The following is a 27357-nucleotide window of genomic DNA, read 5'->3' on the forward strand; positions in this document are numbered from 1 at the left end:
AAAAAAAAAAGCTGGAGTAGCAATACTCACATCCGACAAAATAGACTTTAAAATCATCATGCTAAGCGAAATGACCCAGTTGGAGAAAGATAAATATCATCTGATCTCACTTATTTGTGGAATATAATGAACAACATAAACTGATGAACAAAAATAGAGCCAGAGGGGGGAAAAATATACTAGAATATAATACAAGTAATCTTATTATTTGCAGATTTTTAATATGTTAGCACAGTTTTGGTAATATTATTATACTTAAAATCCTCTTATTCTTGAAATATTAATGTTTATGGTATGTAATATTATACATAAGATCATTTTTCTTGAATAATTGGCGTTTATGGCATGAAACATCATCATATTTAAAATCGTTTTTCTTGAGATATTATTGTTTATTGCATGTAACATTATTATATTTACGATCGTTTTTCTTGAAATATTAAGGTTTATTGCACGTAACATTATATTTAAAATCATTTTTCTTTAAATTAAAAAAAACTAAAAAATATATAATTAATACTACTAACTAATTTTATAAATGACGGTTTTGTGGAATTGTAAAGTGTCGTGCCCAAAGTCAAGTGGTTGAAACTGAGGCTTGAATGTAAATGCCCTATTAAGTCAGTGCTAAACCTTGGCCCTTTTGAGTATTAATAAGACCTATGAATATTTGGTAATCTCTGATGTCACCCAAAGAAACACAAGTTCTTTTCTCTTCGGGAATATGCAATATTAATTCATACAATTAATACCTGACTCTTTAATGAATCAACAGCTAGTCCTTTTGCCCTCTTGAGGCTCTGCAAGTTAAAACTCATGTGCTGCACACCACAGCGATAGATGAGGCTCACGATGCTTACCCTGAACAAAAAACGGGGCAGCCACTCAAGTTCAAGTCCCATTAGAGTTCCCGATGTTTCAATGACTATGTGACTGTCCTCATGACGGTCCATGCATAATTAAAACAAACATCTGAGAAACTTCAATTGTTCTTCTGTGATTGCTGCCAATGTAACAGAACTGTCAGGACACATAAAGAAGACATCTCCCATTTGTTCCTCCAAAGTCACGATCCAGATTCCCTTTCATGGCAGGGAACAGAGGCAGGGACTCCAAACACTGGAGAGCACACAGCAGGTCTAAATATTTAGGTATCACTGTTCAGAGTTCACAGTTCTCATACATTCTCAACCACCAATTACTCCAGTTAAAAAAAAAAAAAAAAAAAAAAAAAAAAAGACCGTCCCTTTTTATGTAATGATTTTTTCTTTGAATTTATATTAGTTCACACAAACACTCCATCCATGCTTTTGTTCCGGCCCTCCGGGTCCAGTTTAAGAACCCATTGTGGCCCTCGAGTCAAAAAGTTTGCCCACCCCTGCTCTAGAGTGTGGGCTGCCTCTCACACTTGCTAATTTAAAGAAAAGCCTGATTTAGGGACATCCAATAAGTACTATAGAAGTTCAGGGGCAGGATCGATGGGGTGCAGTGGGAGTCACCAGAACCCTGAACAAAAAACGGGGCAGCCACTCAAGTTCAAGTCCCATTAGAGTTCCCGATGTTTCAATGACTATGTGACTGTCCTCATGACAGTCCATGCATAATTAAAACAAACATCTGGGAAACTTCAATTGTTCTGTGATTGCTGCCAATGTAACAGAACTGTCAGGACACATAAAGAAGACATCTCCCATTTGTTCCTCCAAAGTCACGATCCAGATTCCCTTTCATGGCAGGGAACAGAGGCAGGGACTCCAAACACTGGAGAGCACACAGCAGGTCTAAATATTTAGGTATCACTGTTCAGAGTTCACAGTTCTCATACATTCTCAACCACCAATTACTCCAGTTAAAAAAAAAAAAAAAAAAAAAAGCTTTACTAACTATAAGTAGAGAAGCATCACCAAATTGGCCTGTATGCTCAACATTAAAAATGGTAGGGAAAGTCCATTCCAAATAATGTCGTTAATTACATTGCCAGAGGTGGCCATCCATTTCCCTCATGTTTTAGCTATCTGTTGAGAAAACGCATGCCCTGTCTAACCAGATTACATTACTACACATCACTAATGGCTAGTTTCCCACCAAGTATCAATGATCTAGGATTCATTAATCCCTAGGAACCAAGCCTCAATCTGCCTCATCCATGTGAGAGAGAAGAGATACAGTGGAATGAACACATTTAGGAAAGCTGGGGTCTAGAACCAGTTCAGTCCCAAGCTCTTGGGTAACTTTGGGAAGCCATTCTCTTCCCTTCCCTACTGAGTTTCCATGTCCAGCAAGTGAAAGAAGTGGACTAGATAGCCTTCAAACTCTTTCCTGGTTCTTCTGCTCAAAGTTTTTGTTCTGAAGACATGGAAAATGGCCTTGCCATGAATGCAGAAAGGAAATAAGCTTGGCTGCCACCTCCATCACAGGAGACTCAGTTGTTTACACTGGTATTTTGTTCTAGCTACTATTCCTACTCCTAATCAGCAATGACTAGCACCTTCCATTCCATGGAATGGACTAATAACATTAGGGTAGAAAAAATGCACAGAGATCTAGTAAAAATCTCCTTCATTGCCCGAGCCAGTTTTCTCAGTGGTTAGAGCATCAAGCCAAGGACTGAAGGCAAGGGTTCCATTCTGGGCCAGGACATGTATCTTGATTGCAGGCTTGATCCCGGGCCCCTGGGGTCAGTGCACATGTGGGAGGCAACCAACAGATGTGTCTCTCTCACATAGATGTTTCTCTCTCTCTGTCTCTCCCCCCCTCTTCCACTCCCTTTAAAAAAAAAAAAATCAATGGAAAACATATCCTCAGGTAAGGATTAACAACAAAAAATAATGATAATAAAGTAATATCTCCTTCATTTAATAGAAGTCATTCCTCCATTCTCATCTGACTTTACAGATCTAGGTGAAGCAATGTGGGCAGAAATTGAAAATGGGTGCCTTATTTATATTATATAGTTATGTAGAAGTTAATATATGTAGGAATAGCATGTGGAAAGAGCAACCATTTTGAAATTAATTTCAAAAAAAGGATCTTGGAATCATAACATAATGGAATGAAAATGAACAAGGCAATCTAGCTCAATCTCCAATAAATGGAACCATTTAAAATCATCAAGAGTCCTAGATATGAAGAGCAGAGCTTAGCTCTACTATTTTACCAGCTATGTGATTACTGAATAAGTTATTTCACTTCTGGTAGGTTACCACTCAGTAATATGTCAGTAACATCTATTCCACCTAATTCAGAGAGCTGGAGTAAGAATTTTCTTTTGAGAATTGAACGATATCACTATGTAAGCACAGTATGAACTATAAAGAATTGTACAAATACAAAAGTATTATGCTGAAAGGGTCAAATTGAGTCTGTACCCTGCAGATTTACTTTTTCAAAAATCTTAGATTTAAATTTTTTTTAAAAATGTAGAGATTGGAAAAAGTCAACTCCAGGCCACAAGACAACTCCAACTTTACAAACATGCAAACTTTACAAATCCTTCTAAATGGTAATCTATTGTAATAAAGGATAAAAAATGACTGGTAAATTTCAAAATCCTCAAGAAAATAATGTATAATTAAAGTAGGAAATCTCACTTTGTTTGGTAAGAAAGATCTAGGCCCTGTTTTGCCATCAAAGGCTTTGTTTTGGGGATTTTTTTGGTTTGTTTGTTTGTTTGTTTGTTTGCAAATTTGTGGTAGAGATGGCAGAGATTCAGATTATAGAATAAAGAACACTACTGACTAGTACCTTAAAGACCAAAAGAAAAATCACATCATCCCGTTGCCCTCATTAGCCTACAATAGAAGGTGATGAAACAAAACCATACATACATACCCAAACCATCCCATAAAAATGACAAGGACACTTAACATGGAAAAATCTGTATGAAGACAAAACTTTATATATATTTTCATAAGCACATAGTAGAGGACACAAAAAGGCATTTGGAAATGCAGGGGCATTCCAAACAGGGAAGGAGACACAAATTGTTTAAAAAAAAAAATCAATGAAAAGTATGCATAAAATAAAAGAACCCTAAGGCCTAAAAAGCTACTAACTGGGGAGAAAAATCACACCCCACTCTTAAGTGTGCCAAAGCCCTTTAGAGAAAGATTATACACAGAATACTTTATAAAAGAAAATTATAACATATGGTATATAAGTTGATGTGGAAAAATGTGGGTACTTTTCCACTTTCACAGTCAGAATTAAAAAATGAGAAAGCAAACTCCAGAGATGACAGATATAATAACCAAGGTGAGAAATGTAATTGGTAACTTCAAGGTAGCAGTGAAGCAACTCCTGGGCTAAAAAGCTCCAGGAATGAGTAAAGGGGGCTAAAAGTAACTCTAACACTTAGGTTGAGCTGCAGAACCATAAAGCTTAGTAAGTATTTGAGAAGCTAGAACCTGTGCCTGGATAAGCAGCTTTAAGTTTCTGTGGCTTAACTATCATCTCAAACATAATTGAGTACCTAATATGCGTCAGGCACATTGCTTGGTGCTGTTGGGAGTAAGTCCTGAGTCTGCTAAAGCAGATAGGTTCATACCCAAGTAAGTCAATTAGAAGACACATGATAAGAATGGCAGGAGATGCATAAAGAGGTTGTGGCATGGTGAAAAAGAGACCTCATTAGAATATAATACAAGGTCCTGGGTAATGCTGGGCTCAGAGAGTACCTGAGGTCTAGTGCCAACTCAGCCCTGAGCAGGCTGTGCATCTCAGAGCAAATCATGTGTACTCTGCACTACCGCTCTCACATTTACACCAGGAAAAGGTGGACCATGTGACTTCTATTAGTCCTATCCTTTTATATTTTCTATTGCATTCTTGGAGGTCAATCTCTGCATTAAGCTATAAATAAAAAGACTTTATGAGACAGAAATTCAGGAGAATGTAAATTAACAGCAAAAGATGGTGAGAGCTGAGGCATAAGACCATGGCACAATCCATTCACCCTGTAAATAAAAACTGTTACCTGCTCTCTGGGGATTTCACTAATGGCACAGAACATTCTAAATGGACAGAAATGAAAAAGAAAATGGATATAAACTTTCAAACGTATAAAATTTTAAGCAAAAATAACATGAATTATGAAAATGTTTTGAGTAGCAAAGAATGCACTAACATTTAAATTAAATATAAAGTAAAGCAAATCTTGTACTTCTAACAAATATTATGTCATAATATACAGCAGATGAAGAGATGTAGCTGCATTTTAAAAAGTCTGAATATCCATAAACCTTTCCCCATATTTGTCTTTAAAATGTATGTATGCAAGGGAAATGTTTTTTTTCTTCACGTATTCAAAAAAGGTTATATTAAAAAGAGAGAGAGAGATTGGCAGAATTGCAAGAAAGAATCAAACCTTCAGAAATTAAATGCGACTGAGCTGCTTCGCATGAGGATCCCATATTCCAAACTGTTTATTGTAGGAAAAGAATCACTGAGTGCTGTCTTCATCCATCCAGCCATCCGCCATCCGCCACCCATCCAAATATATACATACATAAGAACATACAGACATACATTTGACCATACACAATCGTTCCTACTAAAAACACAGTAGCATAATAAGAGCCAAGAGGAACATAAGGACGAGTGAGAAACCATGTCTTGTTGCTTAAATGGGGAAACAAAGCTTGCATTCTCACAAGGAAACAGGAAAGAATCTCTGTCATATGGGGCCCCAGTGCCACATTTGCCATGAATAGGATAAGCAGTATAGCACGCTGGGTAAGGACAATGGCCTCCTTTCAAAAACTTACTAGCCACGAAACCATACAGAATGACATCTCTCCTCTTTAAGCTTACATTTCTTTATGCGAAAAGACACTTACTACATAGGGTTAAAAAGAAGGCAATGGAATGATAATGAAAAAGCACAGTGCCTTACAGACTACATTTTCAATGTCTGACAGAGTAAGAGCAGGAGAAATAACCAAAGTAGAAATTTGATAGTCAGAGTAAGACGTATGTGGGAACCCAGGGAAGGAAGTGATGATTACTTCTGATCTAGGCCAGGCCTAGACACTTTGGAGAAGGTGATTCAAGTAAGATTTTGATAGGTGATAAAAGGTGTGGAATGGCATGTTACGAAAAAGCAAAGAGCTGAGCTAAGAGAGACAGAGTATCAGAGATTACACAAGTGTCCCTAGAGAACAAGAGAGACAGTACATGAACCTCACACAGTGCAGTAAAGAAGGTGGAGCAGCTCAAGGCAGGGAGAGTCACCCAAGAGCTAACTCACTGCAATTCATAACATTCAGAGTGAAGAAGGCTAAGGAAGACCATTATATGCAGCTCTCCTCCCTCTCCTGCATGCCATTTATTAGCTGACACTTAATATAGGACCTGCCCCCTATATTGGTTGTGCATCGAATGTCATACCCATACCCACTAAGACTTCCTCACACATTTGTCTTCTACTCGATAAGGGACCATGTCTTTATTCCTTTCATATTAGAGGGCGGTCCATTTTAGTTCTCCCCAAAAGTTAGGAGACAAAATAGCAATCCCCCTGGTGAGCAGAACAGGGGAAACATTGAGAAAAATAATAAGAAGAAGAAGAAAGCCAACATATGGCTCTTCTTGTCCTTGGGAGGAGGAATTCTCTTTCAGATCCCATTCCTGAGTTCTGCAATCACTGAAGAACAATGAAGCAAAGAAAACTAGTTCCAGGGAGTCCTGATTAACTGCAAAGCTGCAACCTCCTGCAAGGTCAATGTAACTTCAGGCACTTTGGTGGGGAATAGCAGAGCGCCAAGGGCATTGTTTATTGTTTTTCCACAGAAGCTCTCTGATGGTGTGGACATTGCACTTTCTGGAGAAAAGATGCCGAAAGACCCACAGCCACAGCTCACATGTGCATGCGGGTGACTGGCCTCCCCACCATCTGCCTAAGCACCCAGCCCCCCTTATACAGCTAGTCATCTGGGCCAGCCAGGCTTCTGATTTCAGTCCTAAAATACTAATAGACTAGTAAAGTGTTGACTGGGGGCAGGGAGAGGACTAGAATGAGAAAAGAGAGGCTGAACTCTATCACAGAGTGTGAAAAGATTTCACGCAAAATTGCTGTAACAAAAACACTAATATCATCCAAGAAGGAAGTAGAAACATCCTGGAGAGAATACGGTAATTTTTTTTCTTTTTTTTGAAAAAGCAGGATGAGGGGAGGGAGGAAAAAATAGAGAAAGGGGGGCTGAATCTTCTTTCACTGCCGCTTCTGTCTCAGCAACCAGAAGTCTAATGTTCTTCTGTTTGTTAGTTATAACACATTCTTTCATGAGTTTGGGTGAACTGCTGACATTGATTAGCTAAATGTGGCATCACTTCATCCAAACAATATGGCATTCTTTGTGCTTCCTATGGGGTTTAGCAGGTTGAATGTGCACATACATATATGCCTAGGATGCTAAGCTCATGCAGATCTCCAAACTCCACTTGATGTTAACTGAATGTACTGCTATTAAAACCCCTAACACAAGGCTTCACTCACATTGCTCAGTGCGCTTCTACACATACAGATCTCACAGAGCTCTCCAGATAACTTTATCCTACAGCAGCTTAGAGGAGGAAAAAAATAGCCAGAGAAGTCAAACCAATTTTAGGTGTCTTATTAGGTTCACTTCATGTGGGTTTCTCTTTAGAGTACATGGCAGCAGTTTGAGACACTTGTCCAATGGAAAGGGGGAGAGTCCACTGGGGGGTAGACACATTTCTGCAGGACAATGAGAGGAAGTAGAGAATAATGCAACAGGACAGTGAGTTACAAATGAAGAAAGCAGGGTCCTAGTTTTGGCTCTAGCCTTTACTCATTGTGTAACCATAGCCATATAAGAGGTCTCACTCTCTTTACCCTAAAAGAAGAGTTGGCTTAGATGGTTCCTAGGTGTTCTTAGATGTCAACCAACTATAAGAAACACATTACAAATTTTTGAGCTACCTTTATCCAACTCATTGTGCTGTCAATCACGTTTATTATATTGAGCTCTCCCTCCCACTTTGGCTGCCCAACTCTGAAATACCTACACTTACCTTCACCTCCAGGTTGCTTGTATGGGTTGTACTTGGGCTTTGGAGCAACTACTGGTGCAAACTTTTTGGGTGGCTGTTGTGTAGACACTGAAATGCTGGGGGTCCCAAAGGAATGCGTGGTCTCCATCCGTGCAGGCACATGGCCTAGGGGCTCACCAGTACTTTTGGGTGGCAGCCAAGATGGGTGAGACATTGTTGGAATCTGGAATTTTAAAAAAATGCAGTTGTTTTTATGGAAGCATGAAAACGAGGCAACATAGCTTAATTCATTGTTATTTCATTTTAATCTATACTCAATAAAATCTTGAAAAAGCTCTCTGACAAGAAAAAAGAAGAGAGAAGATGAAAGAGGGGAAGAAGAGAAGAAAAATTGAGCACTCCGATGAACTAATCTTAAATACCTCTCTTCTAACAGGTACCTATGTTAGTGCCCAGCACTCCTCAGACAATAGCTATAAATAAGAAATAATCCCTAACCTGAAGGAGTTTCTATGGTAAGAGAATCTTATACCAATAAGGTTGAAGAAAGCTTCATTTGTATTAATGATCTATTCAAATAATTATCACACCAATTAAATGGTGATATGTACCTAAATGAGGTGATAAGTTATCTAAGTGAGGATTAAAAAAAGTGTTGCTGCAGAAAAAAATAAGATCACTCCTTGCTAGCAACAGAAGACCTCATTGACTCAGTGACCTTCAGACAGAGCCCAAGTGCTGAGTAGAGGGTGGGCCTGAACAATGTTAGCAAAGTTACATGTACACAGGACTTACATTTAGTGTGCGTAGAGGAGGAATAAGAAAAAGTAGCTAGTAAAAGCTAAAATATGGAATGGAACCAGAGCACAGTCAGCTTTGCCTGCAAGCTTGAGGAGCTTAAACTTATTGAGGCATTAAGGAACCTCCGAAAGTTTATTCTTGAGACAGGGCATAAAAAGTACTTGGCAAGATACTTTAAAATGGTCCCTCTGGCAGGTGCAATTCTGCCCCCCACCAAGGGGCACTTGGAACTTGGAGGATGAGAACACCATTTGCCACTATGCCTAGGGTAGTTACTAGCACTTAGTGGCCAGGTGCCAGAATATTCAATACCTGTAATGCACTGGTCAGCTCCACATGACAAAGAAATGCCCCATGAAGAACTATGCTGAACTGATACCACACTGGACCTTTAAGAAAAACTTAACTAGGAGGGGGACAGACCAGCCTAGACCAGGTACTGTTCTAATCAGATTAAAATTCACAATGTGAGGAAAGAAAAACGATGCCTCTTGTGTCAGAGTGAGCCAATCACCCCTGCAGGCAGCCTGCAAGCTGTGGCTGAGCTCAGCTCAGTGACTGCTATTGGGGAAGGCTCTCCAAACCTGATTGCAAGAGCTCTCCAGCCCAGGGAGGCCCGGAAGGCACCCTCACCCGCCCCAATCCCAAATCCACCCAGTAATTTATTAATTGAGCTGAATTAATTGAGAGGGCTACATGATTACCTCCAGATGTCTGTAAAGACAAGGAGCACTAGAAATGCAGAAAAAAATAAACGCCTCAGCACATGGCATGGAAATGGAGAGATGGGGTAAACGTGAAAGAAGAGGTATGATGTTGCCTGGGTGTTAGCATCAGCTCACAAGGGATAAGTGACAAGATCTTGAGCAGCCCCCATGCCTTATCAGGTGCCTGAGATACTTCCACTCCCTCAAAATTAAGATAAAAACTCTGTCCTCCTCAACTCCTCATCCAAGTTTTTATGGCAATAAAAAAAGATAACAATATTAAAGTGTTTTATATATTGTAAAGTGCTATTTAGAGGGAAGAGAGCAAACTGTTGGAGGTATAGTTTTTTCAATTAAAAAAAATATAACATTGACCTGGCTGGGTGGCTCAGTTGGTTGGAACATCCATCGACCCATTTGGTTCAATTTCAGGTCAGGGCACCTAGCTAGGTTGAGGGTTTGATTCCTGGTAAGGGCGCATACAAGAGGCAACAGATCAATGTTTCTGACATGCATCAATATTTCTCTCTCTCTCTCTCTTCCTCTCTCTAAAATCAATAAAAAACATATCCACAGGTGAGGATTTTAAAAAAGAAAATAACATTAATATCAATGAAAAGGACTTTAAATTGACAATCAAGAGGGTTTTGTTACTGAAGCCAGACACTAGCATTTCAGTTTGGTTACAGGGCCTTTCTTCCCCACCTCTACCCCCGCCCCCTTGTATCCTATGCACACGCTGTGCACATATACATTTACTAAATGGTGAGCCCCTGAAAAGGGCAGGGAGCATATTTTACTAATTCCTAAATCACCATTGCAAGGCCTAGCACAAAACCAATGTAGAAAAACATCTTTGAACAGCTGGCTTACTCATGGTTGTTAAACCTAGATGCATATTTAGAATTATTTGAGATTAAAAGAAAAGAAAAGAAAGAAAAGAAGAGAAGAGAAAAGAAAAGAAAAGAAAAGAAAAGAAAAGAAAAGAAAAGAAAAGAAAAGAAAAGAAAAGAAAAGAAAAGAGACCAAAACCACATCCATCTCTCAGGGTTGAGAAACACTAATTTTAGTTTTTATTTATTTTAATTTTTAAATTGATTCTCGGTCTTCTACTAAAAAGGGATAAAAGAGTCTGTTCTGCTTTCAACATGACTCAAGTGAGTATAAGTGGGGAACAAGTAGAGTAAAATAAAGGTTTGAAAATTTTAATGCACGGTGCACTTTTGTAGTATAAATTTTATTTGTACATTTTTAATGGGTTAATATTATCCTTGCCACTTCTCTGTAACTCTAAAGTTATTTCAAAATGGAAACTTTTAAAAAACGGGTTAATATAGGATGCAGTGATTTTGAAAGCAAAGAAGCACATTTCCAGAGCAATTCCACATTGCCAGCTGACTGTGGAATCCTTCTGGGAGAGTGTGAACAATGTAAACTTAAGCATCTATATGGAAACCACTGACTCCACCATCTTTTCTGCCTTCCACAGCACCATCTATTACCCCCACACTGACCTCCCCATGGAGGCTCCACCTCCTCTGAATGCCAGGGTCTGGCCAAGTCTCTGTTGCAGATGATCTTCAGAGCATCTTCTCCTATCATTCTTCAGAATGTCAATAGTGGCCCAGTGACACCATTCCCAGGATTTATAATGAATGTTCATGACCCTGAACTTTGCTCATGCTGTGCTCACTGCTACAATGTCATTTCACAGCCTTTACTTTCTACTGAGCCTTTTTATTTTAAATCTTGACCCAGCTCAAACATCTCTGATGCTATAAAAATTTATCCCCAAAATGAGTAGCTTAATTCTAGGGTCTTCTAGTATTTGTTTCATACTTATAACAGTCCACACAGAAGCTATTTTTTCACCTGCTGATCTGCTTTAATAAGCTGGAAGCTCCTGAGTGGTCTCACTATACCAGGGCTGCCTGGTTAGGAAGCTCTTATAAAAATATGCTATGCATGAATGGCTGAGTGAATGAATGCTTATCTCCTTGGTTACTCATCCCTTTCTATAATCTATCTCCTTCCTTAACATCCACTAATATATTATCTCTTTTTTCCTCCCTTAATTTAGCAATATAATGAATCATGTTGCTAGATTTCCAGAAATTGAACCAGCTTTGCACTTCTAGAAAAAAGTCCTATTCAATCTCAGTTGCAGTGTTTTGATGTGTCAATGAATTAAAAGGATATCTTTTACAGATTTTTTGTACATATAATCATAAGATTGTTCTGTAGTGTCTTTCTCTACTTGCTTTACTTATCATTACTAAGTTTAGATATGAGGGTTCTTCACCCTTTTCTACTCTTTATATTAGTTTAATGATGAGAATGAAATTATGTGATCTTTAAAGGTTTACCAGATTTCATTGTAAAGTCATCTAGATATAACAATTTCTTAAATAATAGATCTTAGTCATATTTCCAATCACTTCTATAATTGTATAGGTGTTATGCTTCTTTTAAGGTCATTTCTCAGCATTTATATTCTGCTGGAAATTCTGCTAAATCTTTGGGTTTTATCTCTGTTCCCTTTCAACCAAACTAACTCCCTGTTAAAATTGATGTCTATCTATGATGCATCATTTAGATCCTGGGCATCATTTCTTATTAGTACTTAAAGACATAATCTTTGTTCTCCATCCTCCAGTTCAAGTTACACACCCTTTTACTCCACTCCCATGGCACCTGGAATACCACACTGTCCCCATACTCATCACACATCACTCTGCCTCTCTGTTCCTCTGTATCTCAAACTAAACTATTGAATCCTTGAGAGGAGAAGTAATTATCATTCTCCAATCCCACGGCCTAATACATGATAGGTACTAAAAAAAAAATGTCTGTTAATTTAATAAATGAATACATTTATGTGTCTGGCACGGGAGCTTGAGATAAATCAGATTTTCATCCTGTATTCAGGTGAATCAAATTCCATCCTGTTCTCAAGAAGCTTAAAGCCTACCTGAGGGAGATATATTTATATATGTGACAAGAGAAAGACAAAAAACACAAAGCATACAAAAAAATCAGGGTATTTGAAAGCTGGATGGTTCTAAAAGGTAAATGGAGCAACAAGGATAATGCCTGGAAATACAGTGAACTCAAGGAAGAAACAAGGCATTTCTGTGAGGTAAGGAGCAGCCCACTTGTACTAAAATGAGGGGCTCATGGAGAATACTTAGGGAAAAGGTTTGGAAGATAAAATAAACTTGTGCATGAAAGGTCTTATATAGAGAAATAAGAAGCTAGAACTTTTATCTTTGAACAGGAATGTAATAAGAGTGAAAATTGAAGGTAAGGAAAGTTAATCCATGCAGGATGGATCCAAGGACGGCAACAAAGAGGATAGAGTCTTTATGGCCCCAGTTCCAGTCTCAGCTCTGCCAGCATAACCCTCAGTAAGAAATGATACTCATTTGCAAAATGAATGTCAGTAAAGTCCCAATCAGCTCTAATATTCTATAGTGTTTTCCTTCTCTGAAATCTTCATTACAGCCATTCATTTTGACAAATGGGTTTGAGGGAGCCTCACAAGTTTGGTGAAGGAATAAACTAGAACATGTCAGTTGGGGTTTCTTAGCTTCTCAAAGAGACACCCAATGTAAATACAAAGAAGCTGTGGTGAGAGCTAGTTTTGCTGGACCAAAACTTACCCTGCTCTTACTTCCTCTGGTTCTAGATCAGTTTCACTCTAAGTTTGTAATCATCATGAAAGCAAGAAGTGAAAGGGAAGATCTCCACAGAAGCTCTGAAAATACACAAACATGAGACGAGAACAAGAGAGATAGCAGTTCGCTCAGCAAAATGCCTGCTACTTAAGGGAGTCAAGGAGCTGGGGCACCCAACCACTGGTCTTTTAGGAACTGTAGTCAAATGCAAATACATTAAGAAGAACTGAAGAAGTTTCCATTATTACCCTCTCTATTGCTTGTCTGTCTCTTCCTAGTTGTTCAGCAGGTACAAGAACACCACAGACTGACAATAAATAGCAAGGGTTTACTAAGCACTTACTATAGGCTTAGCAATTTTCCAATGGCCACATAATCTTCATAGCCATTATATTATATCATTATCCACATTTATCAGATCTGGAAACTAAGGCTTTAAGAATTAATGTGCTCAAATATCAAAACTAAAGCTTGGGCATGGGTCTTCAACCACAAATCCGTGGTCTTTTACCATGGTCCCACTCTTCTATTTGAAAAATGGGCATAGGTCTTCCACCACAAGTCCGTGGGTGGTCTTTTACCATGGTCCCACTCTTCTATTTGAAAAACACCACAATCCAAAGGAAGCCCTTAGAAACAGACTTTGTTCTTATCTCTATTACTAGCTCCTGAATCTTACTGCCACAATGTCTTCTCTATTCTAGTCCATCAAACTTACACCATCATGAGCCACAGGATCACAAACTGATGAAGCCAATAGTTTAACCATAAAAAATCAAGGCACAAAAGAACGCAAAAGACTACAAAAGGCCACATGGTAAACAAGACCCTTCCTCTACAGGTGGGAAAATGCGGGGCCACAGGTAAAGTGACATTAAATACTAACAAGCTACTAAACCTCTCTAGAGATACCAAGTAACTGTCCTCATTGTTAGGCACATAAATAGAACTAACTAGTATTGGCTCAAGTTTTCCTTCTTTCCTAAAATCAATATTGTACTCTTCTTTAAACATTTACTTAGTTCATCAAAGTTTAAAAACAACCAACCATTGCGTGGTATCATCTAACACCAAGTGCTATAAGCTTGAAATAGCAGTTTTCAAAACTCTTCCTCTCTGTAAAAAATCAATAAAGTATATTAAAAAATAAATAAATAAAAAAATAAAAACAACCAACCATTACGTGGTATCATCTAACACCAAGTGCTATAAGCTTGAAATAGCAGTTTTCAAAACTGTCCGTATATTAGTCTCACCTGGGGATCTTTATGTATATATTTCAAGGGCTGAGAATAACTGAATTTGAGCATGCATAATAATCTTTAAATCATGTTGTGTTATCCCCTAAATTTCCATTGGCAATTAAACCAAGACCTGACTCTTGGTCAGTGTTTGCTGAATAAATGAATGATACTGAAGAAAGACACAGGTATTAATATCACTATTAGTGATAAAAGAAATTAGGGGCTGAGGTATTATATGACTTAAACATCAGAGCTAGTTGATGGCAGACTGAAGTTTAGGATTCATTTCCCTTAGCAACGATTTCATTTAAATAAGCAATTAAGATTTAAATAGCACTTTCCTATAACTTTGATTTTTTTCACTATCTTTCCACTTTATAGCAAACTATTACCTTCCTAGAATTCCAAAACTGTCCTCTTAACAATCTATTAATATGATACAATGTGTTTCCCTATGTAGGCTACAGCTATCCATCCTTTGCTACATCTTGGTATTCAGCTAAAGGATGCCTGATCTTCCGAATTCAGACTCAGCTTACAGTCTTAGATATGCCATGAGGTCAGAGTTCAACCTTTGTTCTCTATGGTCATAGTGTCCTCCCCTGAAAAGAACACAACACTGAAAATGAAGTGGTGGGTTTAGATGAGTATAATGGCATCTCTACTCACACACTCTTATGATTCCATGAAAGATCCTGACTATAAAGCAAGCACCCCCCCGCCCCCGCCGCCCAATAAAAACAAAAGACATCCATGGAGGTTCCAAATCCTCTCTACTTTTCTTACCTCTTCAGTGAGGAAGCACGGCCTTTTGTTTTTTCTTTATTTTTTGTCACCAGTTTCCCTGACTTTTTAATCTGCCCCATTGTGGGAAGGAGTTTAAGATTGATCTCAGAGAGATTACCAAGGTATCACTCAAGATTTATTATGCAGGAGTAAATAAGTACTTTAGGCAAATCTTTTCCAAACGATGTAGGTAAGTCCCTACCAGTGTAATTACAAAGCAAATATGCCCTGGCATGTGATGGAAGCGTGGGAAGATAACGTTAAAGAATAAGGCAGGCTGAAAATTACACACAATTGTTATTTGAACAGCAAATGTAATCACTCCTGCACTGATGCACCAGGTCAGATGAGAGAGCCAGAAGGGCACACCAGAACCTGCCATGGGCTGAAAATGTCAATGTATTCACTCAATTTCTCTTTCCAGGCAGCTTTGGCCCAGCACTGGCTAAGTGCCCCACTCTCTGCATGGACAGCTGGCATTACTCAGAAGGGGTGACTAGAGAACAACTCTACAGAAATGCCAACCCTTTATATAGACTATCTGAGAGACATTTGGAAATACTGGAAAAAGCCCTGGACTTAGATGCAATAAACTTCGGTGCAATTTCTAGCTCAGTCACTAGTTGGCTCTATGATTTTATCCCCTAGACTTCCTTGAACCTCAGTATCTCTTCCTATCTGTAAACTAAACATTAGATGCCTGCTACCATTCCTTCCAACTCCCATACTCCATGATTCCTCCTACAACTCTGAAAGTTGAGTGAGCTGAGGTTTCTTAGAAAAATACCTTACCTTCTAGGAGTCCCACTGACCATGGAGTGTAGAGTGTACAGTGTAGAGTGTAGAATAAGAATCTGCCTTGCACAAAGTAAATATGAATGCAAGTTAAAGCTAAAGGCACAATCCTCAATAGTGGCAACACTGTTGGTTGCCAACTGCATTTGAAGAACCCAGGTAAACTAAGAAGCATCAAGGGAGAGAAGCATCAGTCCAGACAACTAAACTATTGTCTCTGATAAAGAAGAGAGGCAAAATTAGAGCCATAGCTCCACATTGCACTTTCACCTCAGATTCAGAATGTCACATGAAAAGGGAACAATCAGCTCTGACAGGGAAACAATACCAAAAAGACCAGGACTCTCAGGAGAAGGTAAAGGAGAGAATGAAACTAAACCAACAACTAACCAATTGGTCTGTGTGGCCACAGCTCCCATCAGTCACAGAAGAAAAAAGACATGATGCCAACAGCCAGGACAGGATATTCAATGCCAGGAGGTCATAGAGTCCCAGCTGGGAGAAATCTTAGGAAGTAATTTGTTCCTTCTAATTTGAATATTCAAAAATCAAGATTTAGAGAAGCTAAAGTGGCTTATCAAAGTTATCAAAGCAGCTAGTACATATTAGAGGCAGGATTCAAACACAGTTTTTCTTCCAAAAAGTGTTAGCAGTGGAAAAAGTTTCACTAAAAAAGCTAGTAATTGTTTTGATTGTTGGACGACAACTAAAAAGAGTGGGTAAAAGTCACTGAAATGAACAAGGAGTAAAAGTTTCCCTCCCAAAAGAGTCAGCACCCATGTCATTAAAAATAAGCACAGAAACCATGTGACCCCCAACCTTGCACTCTGGGTCACATGTAACAACAATGGTTCTACTTGGCTGAGTGACCAAGAAAATGTTTACCCTCTCTAGACCTCAGTTTCTCCAGCTTTAAAATAATATGCATTAAGAGGATGATCTCTAACATCCTTCTTGCAACAACATTTATGCTCCACAGTGGTATGGCTAGTCTGTAGGATATGCTATGCTTTCAAAAAATGTATTCTGAAGAAAGCTTCTTCTGTCTCTGATTCTAACAACAGATAATTTTTCTGTAGGAAGCTGAGCGAAAGGGGCAAACAATACCTTGAGCCTTTTGAGTTCAGCACAACTACTTCTCAAAGTGGAAGTCTGGATTTATAAAGACAAGGTTCCTATTCATAAGGGTTTTAAACTCCTGGTTTATATATTACCCATCCACTAGGATGAAAATGTGACAGTGGGGAAAGTCACCAATGTAATCTCTGATGAGGCCTGGTAATCTCTTTGGTAATATCTAAAATTTTCTCATTCCAAACCCACCACAAAGAGGGTAAGTCCACAAGGTAATTGCTGCTTGTTTGTCTGCATTCCCCTGACAGCTTGTTCAAACTTGTATTAAAACACACAAACACTGAATTTTAGTTATCTGTTTGCAAGTCTGTTGTGCCCATTAGGGCCATAATATTTCATCAGCACATGAGGGATGTTTTAATAGATTTTAATTTTTAATAATTTTGTTTATATTTCCCTTTATTGTAAATTCATGTTGGTAACCCAGTAAAAGTAAACAAAATAGCAGAAAAATAATTCTATTTTAGATATAAGTTGCAAAAGTAGAAATATTTAATTTTGTCTTCAATGAATAAGTCCACTTTTTTCTTTTTTATCCTCACATGAGGATATTTTTCCATTGATTCTCTTTTTTATTTATTTTTCCTTTATTTTTTAAATCTTTATTTTTGAGAGTATTACAGATGCCCTCCTTATTCTCCCCATTGCTCCCCTCCACCTGGTTCCTACCCCACTCCAGGCTTCCACCACTATACTGTCTGTGCCCATAGGTAAGACCTTTGGTTAATCTCTTTCCACTCCCCAACCCCCTTCCCTCTGAGATTCGCCAGTCCATTCCATGTGTCCATGCCTCTGATTCTATTTTATTTATCAGTTTATTTTGTTCATTAGATTTCTTGTTTGTTTATTTTGATTTTTAGATTCAATTGTTGATAGATATGTATTTATTACCATTTTATTGTTCATAATTTTTATCTTTCTTTTTCTTCTTCTTCTTCCTCTTCTTAAAGAATACCCTTCAACATTTCATGTAATACTGGTTTGGTAGTGATAGTTAAAGACAAAGACAATCTTTAAAGCATCAAGAGAAAAGTAGTTAGTTATATACAAGGGAGTGCCCATAGGACTGTCAGCTGATTTCTCAACAGAAATTTTGCAGGCCAGAAGGGAGTGGCAAGAAATATTCAAAGTGGTGAATAGCAAGAACCTATAACCAAGATTACTCTACCTAGCAAAGCTCTAATTTAAAATTGAGGATCAGATAAAGAGCTTCCATTAACTCTTAGAAAGACTGGAAGGGAGAGAGAGAGAAAATCATCAATGTGAGAGAGACACATCTATTGGTTGCCTCACATATGCTCCTGTACCTGGGTGGAGAAGGAGCCTGTGATGGAGATATGAGCCCTTGCCCATAATCAAACCCAGGATCCTTCAGTCCATGGGCTGATGCTCCATCCACTGAGTCAAACTGGCTAGAGCAAATGAGTCCACTTTTGACAAATCTCAGGCCATATTTATATCTGACAATACTACATGTGACTCTGTGAAGCAATGTTTATTCACGCTACATAAATTGCTAAGAGCAATCATAAAAACAATACATAGAGCTAACTATTATACTTCAGCCTTCTGAACATCATATTGTGCATAAGACTGTCACCTGTCAACTGTGCTGTTTGTACTCTATTGTCACAACAACTGGTCATAAACTAGCTTACAGCCTATGCATAAAGTTTGGACACTGTAATTTGAATTAATGTTATCGAATTTATGTAATGATATTATTATAAAGTTTCCAATTTAATCTTTGTTTTTCTAATACTTAATTGTCATATTAAATTTTTGTTAAACCCAAAATTTTCTTCATCCTAAGGTTAAAGAATAATGACATTGTTAAATAAAAATGCCCAAATATTAGAAAAATAAAAAGAGAAGAGAGAGAAATTTTCAACCTTCACGACCATGAGAATACTGGTTTAGAAAACAAAGAGATTCTACTTCATGTATTATATGTTCTAAAATTTAAAAAAAAAATTGTTTTAACACCAATCCAAGAGCCTGAGAAATTTCTCAGTATCTGAAATGGTATTAAAAAACAGATAAGCTTCTCATAAGAATGTGTTATAAATTCAAATTATGTAAGAGAAGCTGGTTTTGCAATTTCACATTTAATAGCAAAACAATTGAAACCATTTTTAATGGGTGACCCTTTTCTTAAGTCATATTGGAAGTTGTTCCCTTTTATTTCAAGATTTTGAAACAGAGACAAAAACTATATGCAATGACCAATGGCAGTTGCGTGAAAGCAAGCCAGGCAGTTTCAGATGAGTTTCAGAATGACATCAGTGAATGTTATTCCCTTTTAAATTTATCTCGATGAGAGTTTGGGTGTTGTACCTTCTGCATTTTTATCAATTATTGACCACCATGCAAAAAAAAAAACCAACACAGTATGTGAAGAATGTACTGAATTGGCTAATATTCTTGGGAAACAAAACATACACTTACTGTAGACATTTTCAAGGTAGTAGCTAAAGACATCACAGTTACCAATAGAGAAGTTTAATATCCAAATTGTTAATGAAGGTTTTTCTTCTAATGTGGAGCTTAAGTTGACATTTAACCACCATCTATAAGTTTGCTTGTACATATCTAATGACCAGGAGCTCATAACTTCATAAGACAGGCCCTTCCATGGCAGAAAAGTTGCAGCTGCTAGAAAGTTATGTGTAGCTGAAACCTGTATTCCCATGAGAAGCAGCCTCTGTAATCATAATCCCTCATGTAGAGCTGCTCTCCAGGTATTTAAAATGATTTTTAGTTTCCTATTCAGTTTATTTTCCTGTGTTCTAAGTTTAAAAAATCCAATTTTTCCTTCTCTTTAACTAGTCTTAGAGCTTTAAGACAATAACATAAAATTTAAAATCTCAAACCAATCGTTTTCAAATATTGCTTTAGTACAAAACTGTTTCTTCATGCCAAATCTTCCCCCAAAATCCCAAGAATAAAATAGATGAATTGATAAAACAGTTCCTCAGACTTTATTTAAATTTTCATACATTGGCAGACTACTTTTCACTTGTAGGGGATGTACAAAATGCATTACCGTCATCCTAAGGGGATTGATTCCAGGACGCCCCTCAGATACCAAAATCCACAGATGCTCAAGTCCCTTATATAAAAAGGCATAGTATTTGCATATAACCTATGAGCATCTTCCTGTATACATTAAATATTCTCTGGATTACTTATAATACCTTATATAATGTAAATAATATGTAAGTTTTTGGTATACGTATTGTTTAGGGAATCACGACCAAAATAGTCTGTACATTGTTCAGTACAGGCACAACCTTTGTCGGACTACCTACAAAGGTGCACATCAGCAACAGCACAACCTTTTTAAAAATATCTTCCATCTGCCATTGGTTGAAAGGGCGGATTGTACTCCCCTTGTCTTCCTATGCTGTCTATGCTATGAGCCAGGTTGAACATCAGCTGCTCTAAAATGTCACAGAAGTGATTTTAAGTAAATAAAGAACAAAGATGGTGTCTTTTTTAATTTCCTAGTGCCTACCTAAAGCATGGTCTATCTTATCTTAAATGCCTAGCAAGTGATTATTAGATAAAAGAGAAGGTAAACTCAAGGATTTGGAATAAAAAAAGGTAGACTCTGCTTCTGAATCATTTTCATTCCTATTTCAAATGTGTTTGCTACAGTTCCTTATAATTAAGGTGACCACATATCCAATTTATGCCTGCTGTTTCGGTATGATTATTAACAGTGCCTCTTCTCACTCTCAGAAGTGTCCCAGTTTAGATTATAATGTATATAGTCACTTTACTTATAACACTGTGATAATGAGGTGTTGGTCACTGAATCCAAGAGAATCTTTGCTATGTTCAGGTCCTCTCCCAAAACCTCCGTGTGGCCAAAGATCTCCGGCACATTGAATTGATATTGCATTCCCTAGCTAGTTTAGCTCAGTGGATAGAGCATCAGCCTGTGGACTGAAGGGTCCCAGGTTCGATTCCAGTCAAGGGTACATGCCTGGGTTGTGAGCTTGATCTCCAGTAGGGGATGTGCAGGAGGCAGCCAATCAATGATTCTCTCTCATCATTGATGTTTCTATATCTCCTTCCCTCTCTGAAATCAATAAAGATATATTAAAAAACAAAACCAAACAAACAAAACAATAAATACTACTGCAGTTGCTCAGAGGGCAGTGCACTATGCAGTGGGAAGTAGAGGCTTTGGAGGCGTTCCTGCTCCAGAAGCATATGCTGCCCATGGAGCAGGGACGAATGATTCCACAGGAGAAGAAGGATGCAAGACACAAAAGAAATTGAGTAGAAGCTAGTAGCAACTATTCTACATACTCAGTCTCTTTCTCCTGAAGCAGAGAATATTGACTTTTCTAAGAAAATAAGATTGTTGACTTCAAGTATGTCTTTGCCACCTATCCACTCCTGTCTCCTACCTCCATCAGTATCACCAGTGATCGTGTCATGTCTACTTGGTTCCAAGTAGAAGGATAACAGGTTTTGTCTGATTCTTCATTTGGAACAGAAAAATAAGAGAGCGGACAAGAAACAGAAATAAAATGTGTCTAGCTTTTTTCACTATGGTACCAGAGTAAAGGTGGAGAAGACTTACTTATAATTGATTTTCATTTCCAAATAAGGGTTACCAAAGTGTTAAGGGAGATAAAGTAAAAATAACTCAATACAGGCCCACAGGCTATATGTCTATTTAACTTATTTTAAATAAACTATTTTATATTTATTTCTACTGCAAATTCTAAATATTTATCCCACAGTGGCTGGGTGGGGGTGGGAGGAGAGCACACAAGATGGAAAGTTGACAGCTCCTGCCAAAGATGGAACTCTCAACAGCACTCATATCATAATAGTGCATGTCTCCTTCTAGTACTTTCCAAGATGTTTGAAACCAAAACAGTTTAGAATACTCTCCCAGCTCAGGATCTTCCCTCCTTATGGCATTTTTACTGATAAATAGGAATTCCCCTTAGGGATTCCCTAAAGTAAAGCCGTTGCATTCCCTTCTATTATGTAATTAATTGCACTGACAAATAGAGATCTAATAGAACAAAATTGTAAATCCGCCCTCAATTTAGTATCAACTACACACAGAGCCTTTTTGCAAGACATGTCCAAAATATGAAAACCATAACCCTTACTGGGTTGGATATGGTGGATCAGCACTCAAACTGCCATATTGCAGAAGCTGCCTTGCTGGTAGCGTTTGATTGCAGAAGAGATTCTGCCAAAATAAATGTGCTGACTTGAGATTTGGGAGACAAAAGTAAGATGGAGGCCTTGTTCCCACTACTTGGGTTGTTTTCTGCTGGAAGAATGGCCATGGAGAACGGGGATTGTTCTGTATCCACATTCCCACATTCAGTATTCAGCCTTGTGGTTGTCAAGAAGTAGCTGCGATAGAAGGAGTAGCTAGATTCATGTCTCCTGGTCCAGTTACTACTTTCCCAATTGTGGCTTCTTTATCTCTGGTTCACAAGTACAGTGCTGTATTCACCTGTGTCTTAGCCTCATAATTCCCTGCTGTGCTGATTGGGGAAAAGGTAGTAACTCTGTGTGATTCTGGGATTCATTACTGAAATCTCAGCCTTAAACCTGCTCTATACACTCCTTCCATTTTTTTTTTAAATTACCTAACATTGTGTATTAAATCCTTTCTGCCAAAACTAAAGTGGTTTGTTTCTCATAGCAAAACTATGTCAACATCCTTAAAATATATTTTGCCATGTTATCAACAAGATACAGGTTCAAATAATTTCTTGTGCAAGCAAACCCTAAGTGCCTATGCATCTGATCATCATTAGGGATCAGAGCCATGAACAGAGACAATGCAGGGCCACCTTCTCAGAGCCCCAAGACTGGTGGGAAGAGGCAGGCTACGACAGGGAAGTACTAAATATGAGGGAGCAGGCCAGGAAGAAGCCTCATCATCTGATCTCAACATTCTAGCCTCAGCTCTATCACTAACTGGTCACATTTTCTTATCAAGGAAGCTAGATGGCCCTTCAGTGGTTCTCAACCTTCCTAATGCCACGACCCTTTAATACAGTTCCTCATGTTGTGGTGACCCCCAACCATAAAATTATTTTCGTTGCTACTTCATAACTATAATTTTGCTACTGTTATGAATCGTAATGTAAATATCTGATATGCAAGATGTATTTAGGCGACCCCTGTGAAAGGATCGTTCGACCCCCACAGGTTGAGAACCGCTGTGCCTAGCTGCTTTAGCTTAGTGGACAGAATGTCGGCCCTCAGACTGAAGGGTCCAGTATTCAATTCCAGTCAAGGGAATGTACCTCAGTTGCAGGCTCAATCCCTGGCCCTGGTTGGGCACATGCAGAGGGCATCCAGTCAATATGTCTCTCTCACATCAATGTTTCTCTCTCTCTGCCTCAATAGAATGATGCTCTCTAATCATTGATGTGTCTATCTCTCCCTAACCCTTCTTCTATGAAATCAATAAAAATATTTTAAAAAAAAAAGAAGGCTAGATGGATAAAAGTCCCATCAAGCTCTAACATTCCACAACACTATGAGTATTTGTGCTCAGGAGGGAATTTACTTGGATTCAAGTCCTAACAAAACTTCTTAAAGTTGCAGTTCCCTAAATAAGAAGGTCAGAACCCAAAGGTCACAAAATACACAAACCTCATATAGTTTAAAATAGGAACAGGAATCAGTGACCCCCAAATGTTATGCATTGTGGCAGACTAGAGCTGGATTTTGGAGGGAAATCCAAAATCCAGCAGTCATCACGAACACCAGAGAACAAACACAGTTTCTCCAAGATCTCTGTCTTTGAAAATGTCTGCCTCACTATCTGATGATAAGGGGAATAGTTACATGTACTGTCTTCTCTGAAAGTACTAAGACCAAGGCCTTTCAGACCTCAACTGGGCCTTAATTTCCTCATTCGTAAAACGGAGACAATATCTGCTTTGTTTACCTCATAGGTGCTTATGAGGATCTAGTGAAATACCGGACACAAGAGCCTTCTGTAAACAGCAGATGATCTAGATCTAGACTAAATAAATAAATACATATGTATATATGCAAAAAAGGAAGATTATTAATAAAGGAATTTCAAAGGAAAGCTATGAAGGGTACTTCTCATAGCCCAGCAGCGAAAGGAAATATAAATATAGCAGTGATTTTACAATTTCATAATCTGGGGGAAGAAATTGTGATCAGAAATGTAACAAACAATGATGTCCAAAAGAGAAGAGAAACCAGTCTGCCTCTGTCATAACCATCTCAGTTCCTGTAGCCTACACAACAATGGAAAGACTGCAGGGCGGGGCCAGAGCAGCCTTGGTGACTGTGGAACACCAGGGACCTGGAGACACTGGACCAAAAAGAGGACATTTCCACCTCAGTAATTATAATCATCCCATAGCATGTGTTCTCTAAGAATTTTTGTGTGACTTCACCACTTTCTCAGTAATATCTCTTGGAAAACAGAAATAACGACCATAACTCAGAAGTGAAACATTACTGATAGTTCTTTGAAGTAATGCACTTGGAGGGTATGAAAGCCAGCTCTAGGTTTGCTCACCTGAATGAACAAAAATACAAAGGCATTTCCAGCTGGCGTGGCTCAGTGGTTAAGTGTCGACCTATGAGCCAGGAGGTTACAGTTCGATTCCTGGTCCGGGCATATGCCAGGATTGTGAACTTGATCCCCAGTGTGGGGCATGCAGGAAGCAGCCAATCAATGATTCTCCTTCATCATTGATGTTTCTGTTTCTCTCTCCCTTTCCCTTCCTCTCTGAAATCAATACAAATATATTTCAAGAAATATAAATATAAAGGGGGATCATGCTCAGATCTGGATTGTACGACTCAAAGGGTATGGACAGACTCAGGTGGTAGTCAGGCAACAACTAACTCTAACAGAGGTGGAGGCAACCTAAGCAGTAGGTCTTGACAACCAAAACCACTCAACACTTAAGCAAAGCAGTCCTCCACCCTCAGTCTACTGGCAAGCATCCAGGCTAGGAAGCAGGTAAGATGGAAGCTGAAAATCCAGTCCCAGGCCCCTGGGCACAAAGTCCCAGGAAGGGTTACAAGTCAGGAAGCAAAATAGAACCCTCTTGGTCTGCACTGGGTGGGAGTTACCACAGAGGTCTCCAGGGCCTTGAGATATTAGGTAACAAAGAGAGGAAATAAGCTAGGTAAATCAACCCTACCTGTAATTCACTGAAGAGAAGAACTCAGTGGCAAACAAAGATAACAAAAAAATAAATAAAAACAAAACACACATGAACAACTGCAATAGCAGTCAGTGAAATGCTGATTAAAACAGCAATGAAATACTACTTGTCACACAGATTGGCAAAATGCTAAAAGATTCATCAAACTCACTTTTGGGTTGGATGTTCAGGGAACCTGACACTCACAATAGTGTGTTTTTCCTTCATAAAAAGTCATGCTCTCCATTTATTTATTAGACATATGACTTGTCTATGGCTAGTTTGTGCAAAGTAACAGAGTTGAGTGGTTGTGACAGAGACCACCTGGCCTTCAAAGCCTAAAATATTCACTACCTGTTCTTTTACTGAAAAATTCTGCACCCTCCAATTCTAATAAATCTGTTCTTTTTTCTTATGCCCTTTGCTAGATTGTTATTTTTTATAACAGGACCTTTCATTCCTATCAGCATCTATTATCAGCATCTATTTTGACATAACTCTTTTTCATTAGTGCCTACCAGTTATCCCACAGCCATTAGAATAGTGCTGCCTTTCAGAATGTTTCCCTTTGGTCCCTTTTCTGCATATTCAATTCTGCACCCAGTTGCTCTGTTTTTGGGTGGGTTGTGTTACTGCAATGGTCTCCATTTAGTCCATCACCAACACTTCACCATTTCAATGAGGACTGCTTTATAATGTGCTTGAGCATCTGGCCAGCTGGTCCCTGTTCCTCATTACTCTTGTTTTTCAAATTTCTCTTAGCTATTTTGCCTGTTTTTTATCCAAACAATTTTGGATTTTTTTGCTGTTAATATTCAAGAACAATTGTCTTGAGATTACATAAAATGTAGGAAAAATAACTACTTAACAACCTTTATATTTTCATTTAAGAAGAAGATGTGTCTTCCAGTTTATTCAAGGGATGACTCAAAAAGTTCTAGAACCTCTTTATACAAGCCATACACAATTCTCATTAAAAGATTAATTCTTTGTTTTGCTGTGAATAACTTCCCAATGATTGCAAAATATTCATTTTCCAAGGCCATATATAAAATATAATTAGAAATGAGACATTAAGAGACATGTTTATCTTCATAATAACCAAAGAGATGCTAATACCACCACCACCCCCCCCAAAAAAAAGTATCTAATGCTGGCACAATTGGAAGATAATGACTCATACATTCTTGCTGCAGAACAAAAGAAATATCTCTTTTAGAACACAAGTCATCAGCAGGTTTGGATAACCACAAAATGTTAACCTCTGACCCTGATATTTCAACCCACCAACATCATGTTCAAGACTTTTAATGGATTAAGTTGCATCTAAACATAACAACATTAATTATAATAGCAATGTATAAAAATAATGAAATAATCAAGATATGATATAATATATGAAATATTACAGATATTTGAATTGTAATCATTGAAGAATATGCAGCAATATAGAAAATGTTTAATGTATGATGCCAAGTGATACATAGCACCATGGTAACTTATGCTAATAGCTAAAGTTTGGAAGACAATACTACACAAAAAATGATAGCTGGACCTGTATCGATGAGGTAGAATTATTGGTGACATTTTTTCTACTAAAGGAGCTTAACACAATGCTGCAACATTATTTATACATTTTTTTTAAAGCAGAGACCAATTTTTAGGTGCCTTGCAGACCTATAATTTGCAATTCTTTTGCTGTTAAATGGGGAGGAAATGAGGTTCAGGCACATGAATTGATTTTTCAAAGGCCTATATATTGAGTCTTGGGCAGCACTGGAACTAGAACCCAAGTCTCTAGATTTGAGAGGCAGTATTCTTTCCTACAAGACATTCTGTATTGTCATTTTTCTAAGGGCTAACAGACTCTGGGATCATTGTAATATTTTTATATATTATAAATAAGTACATGAAAATAACAATGTTCAATTACTGCCCTAAGGGAGCCATGGCTTTAAAAATCCTATGAAATGCTTTGATGTGCTGGAACTAAACTTCTCATTAA

General features: G+C 38.1%; 1 protein-coding gene across 8 annotated transcripts in view; it reads right to left on the reverse strand.

The window, feature by feature from the left end:
• LPP (LIM domain containing preferred translocation partner in lipoma) overlaps nucleotides 1–27357 on the reverse strand; it is a 698664-nt gene that overhangs the window by 418941 nt on the left and 252366 nt on the right. For all 8 annotated transcript variants that reach the window (XM_014547744.1, XM_014547746.1, XM_014547747.1 and 5 more), the window contains one exon: nucleotides 8035–8236. In XM_014547744.1, the coding sequence (XP_014403230.1) occupies nucleotides 8035–8227 (193 nt within the window). In that variant the 5' untranslated portion in view covers nucleotides 8228–8236. The remainder of the gene's footprint in view (nucleotides 1–8034; nucleotides 8237–27357) is intronic.

Source organism: Myotis brandtii, unplaced genomic scaffold, assembly GCF_000412655.1.
Source record: "Myotis brandtii unplaced genomic scaffold, ASM41265v1 scaffold483, whole genome shotgun sequence".
Classification (NCBI taxonomy): domain Eukaryota; kingdom Metazoa; phylum Chordata; class Mammalia; order Chiroptera; family Vespertilionidae; genus Myotis; species Myotis brandtii.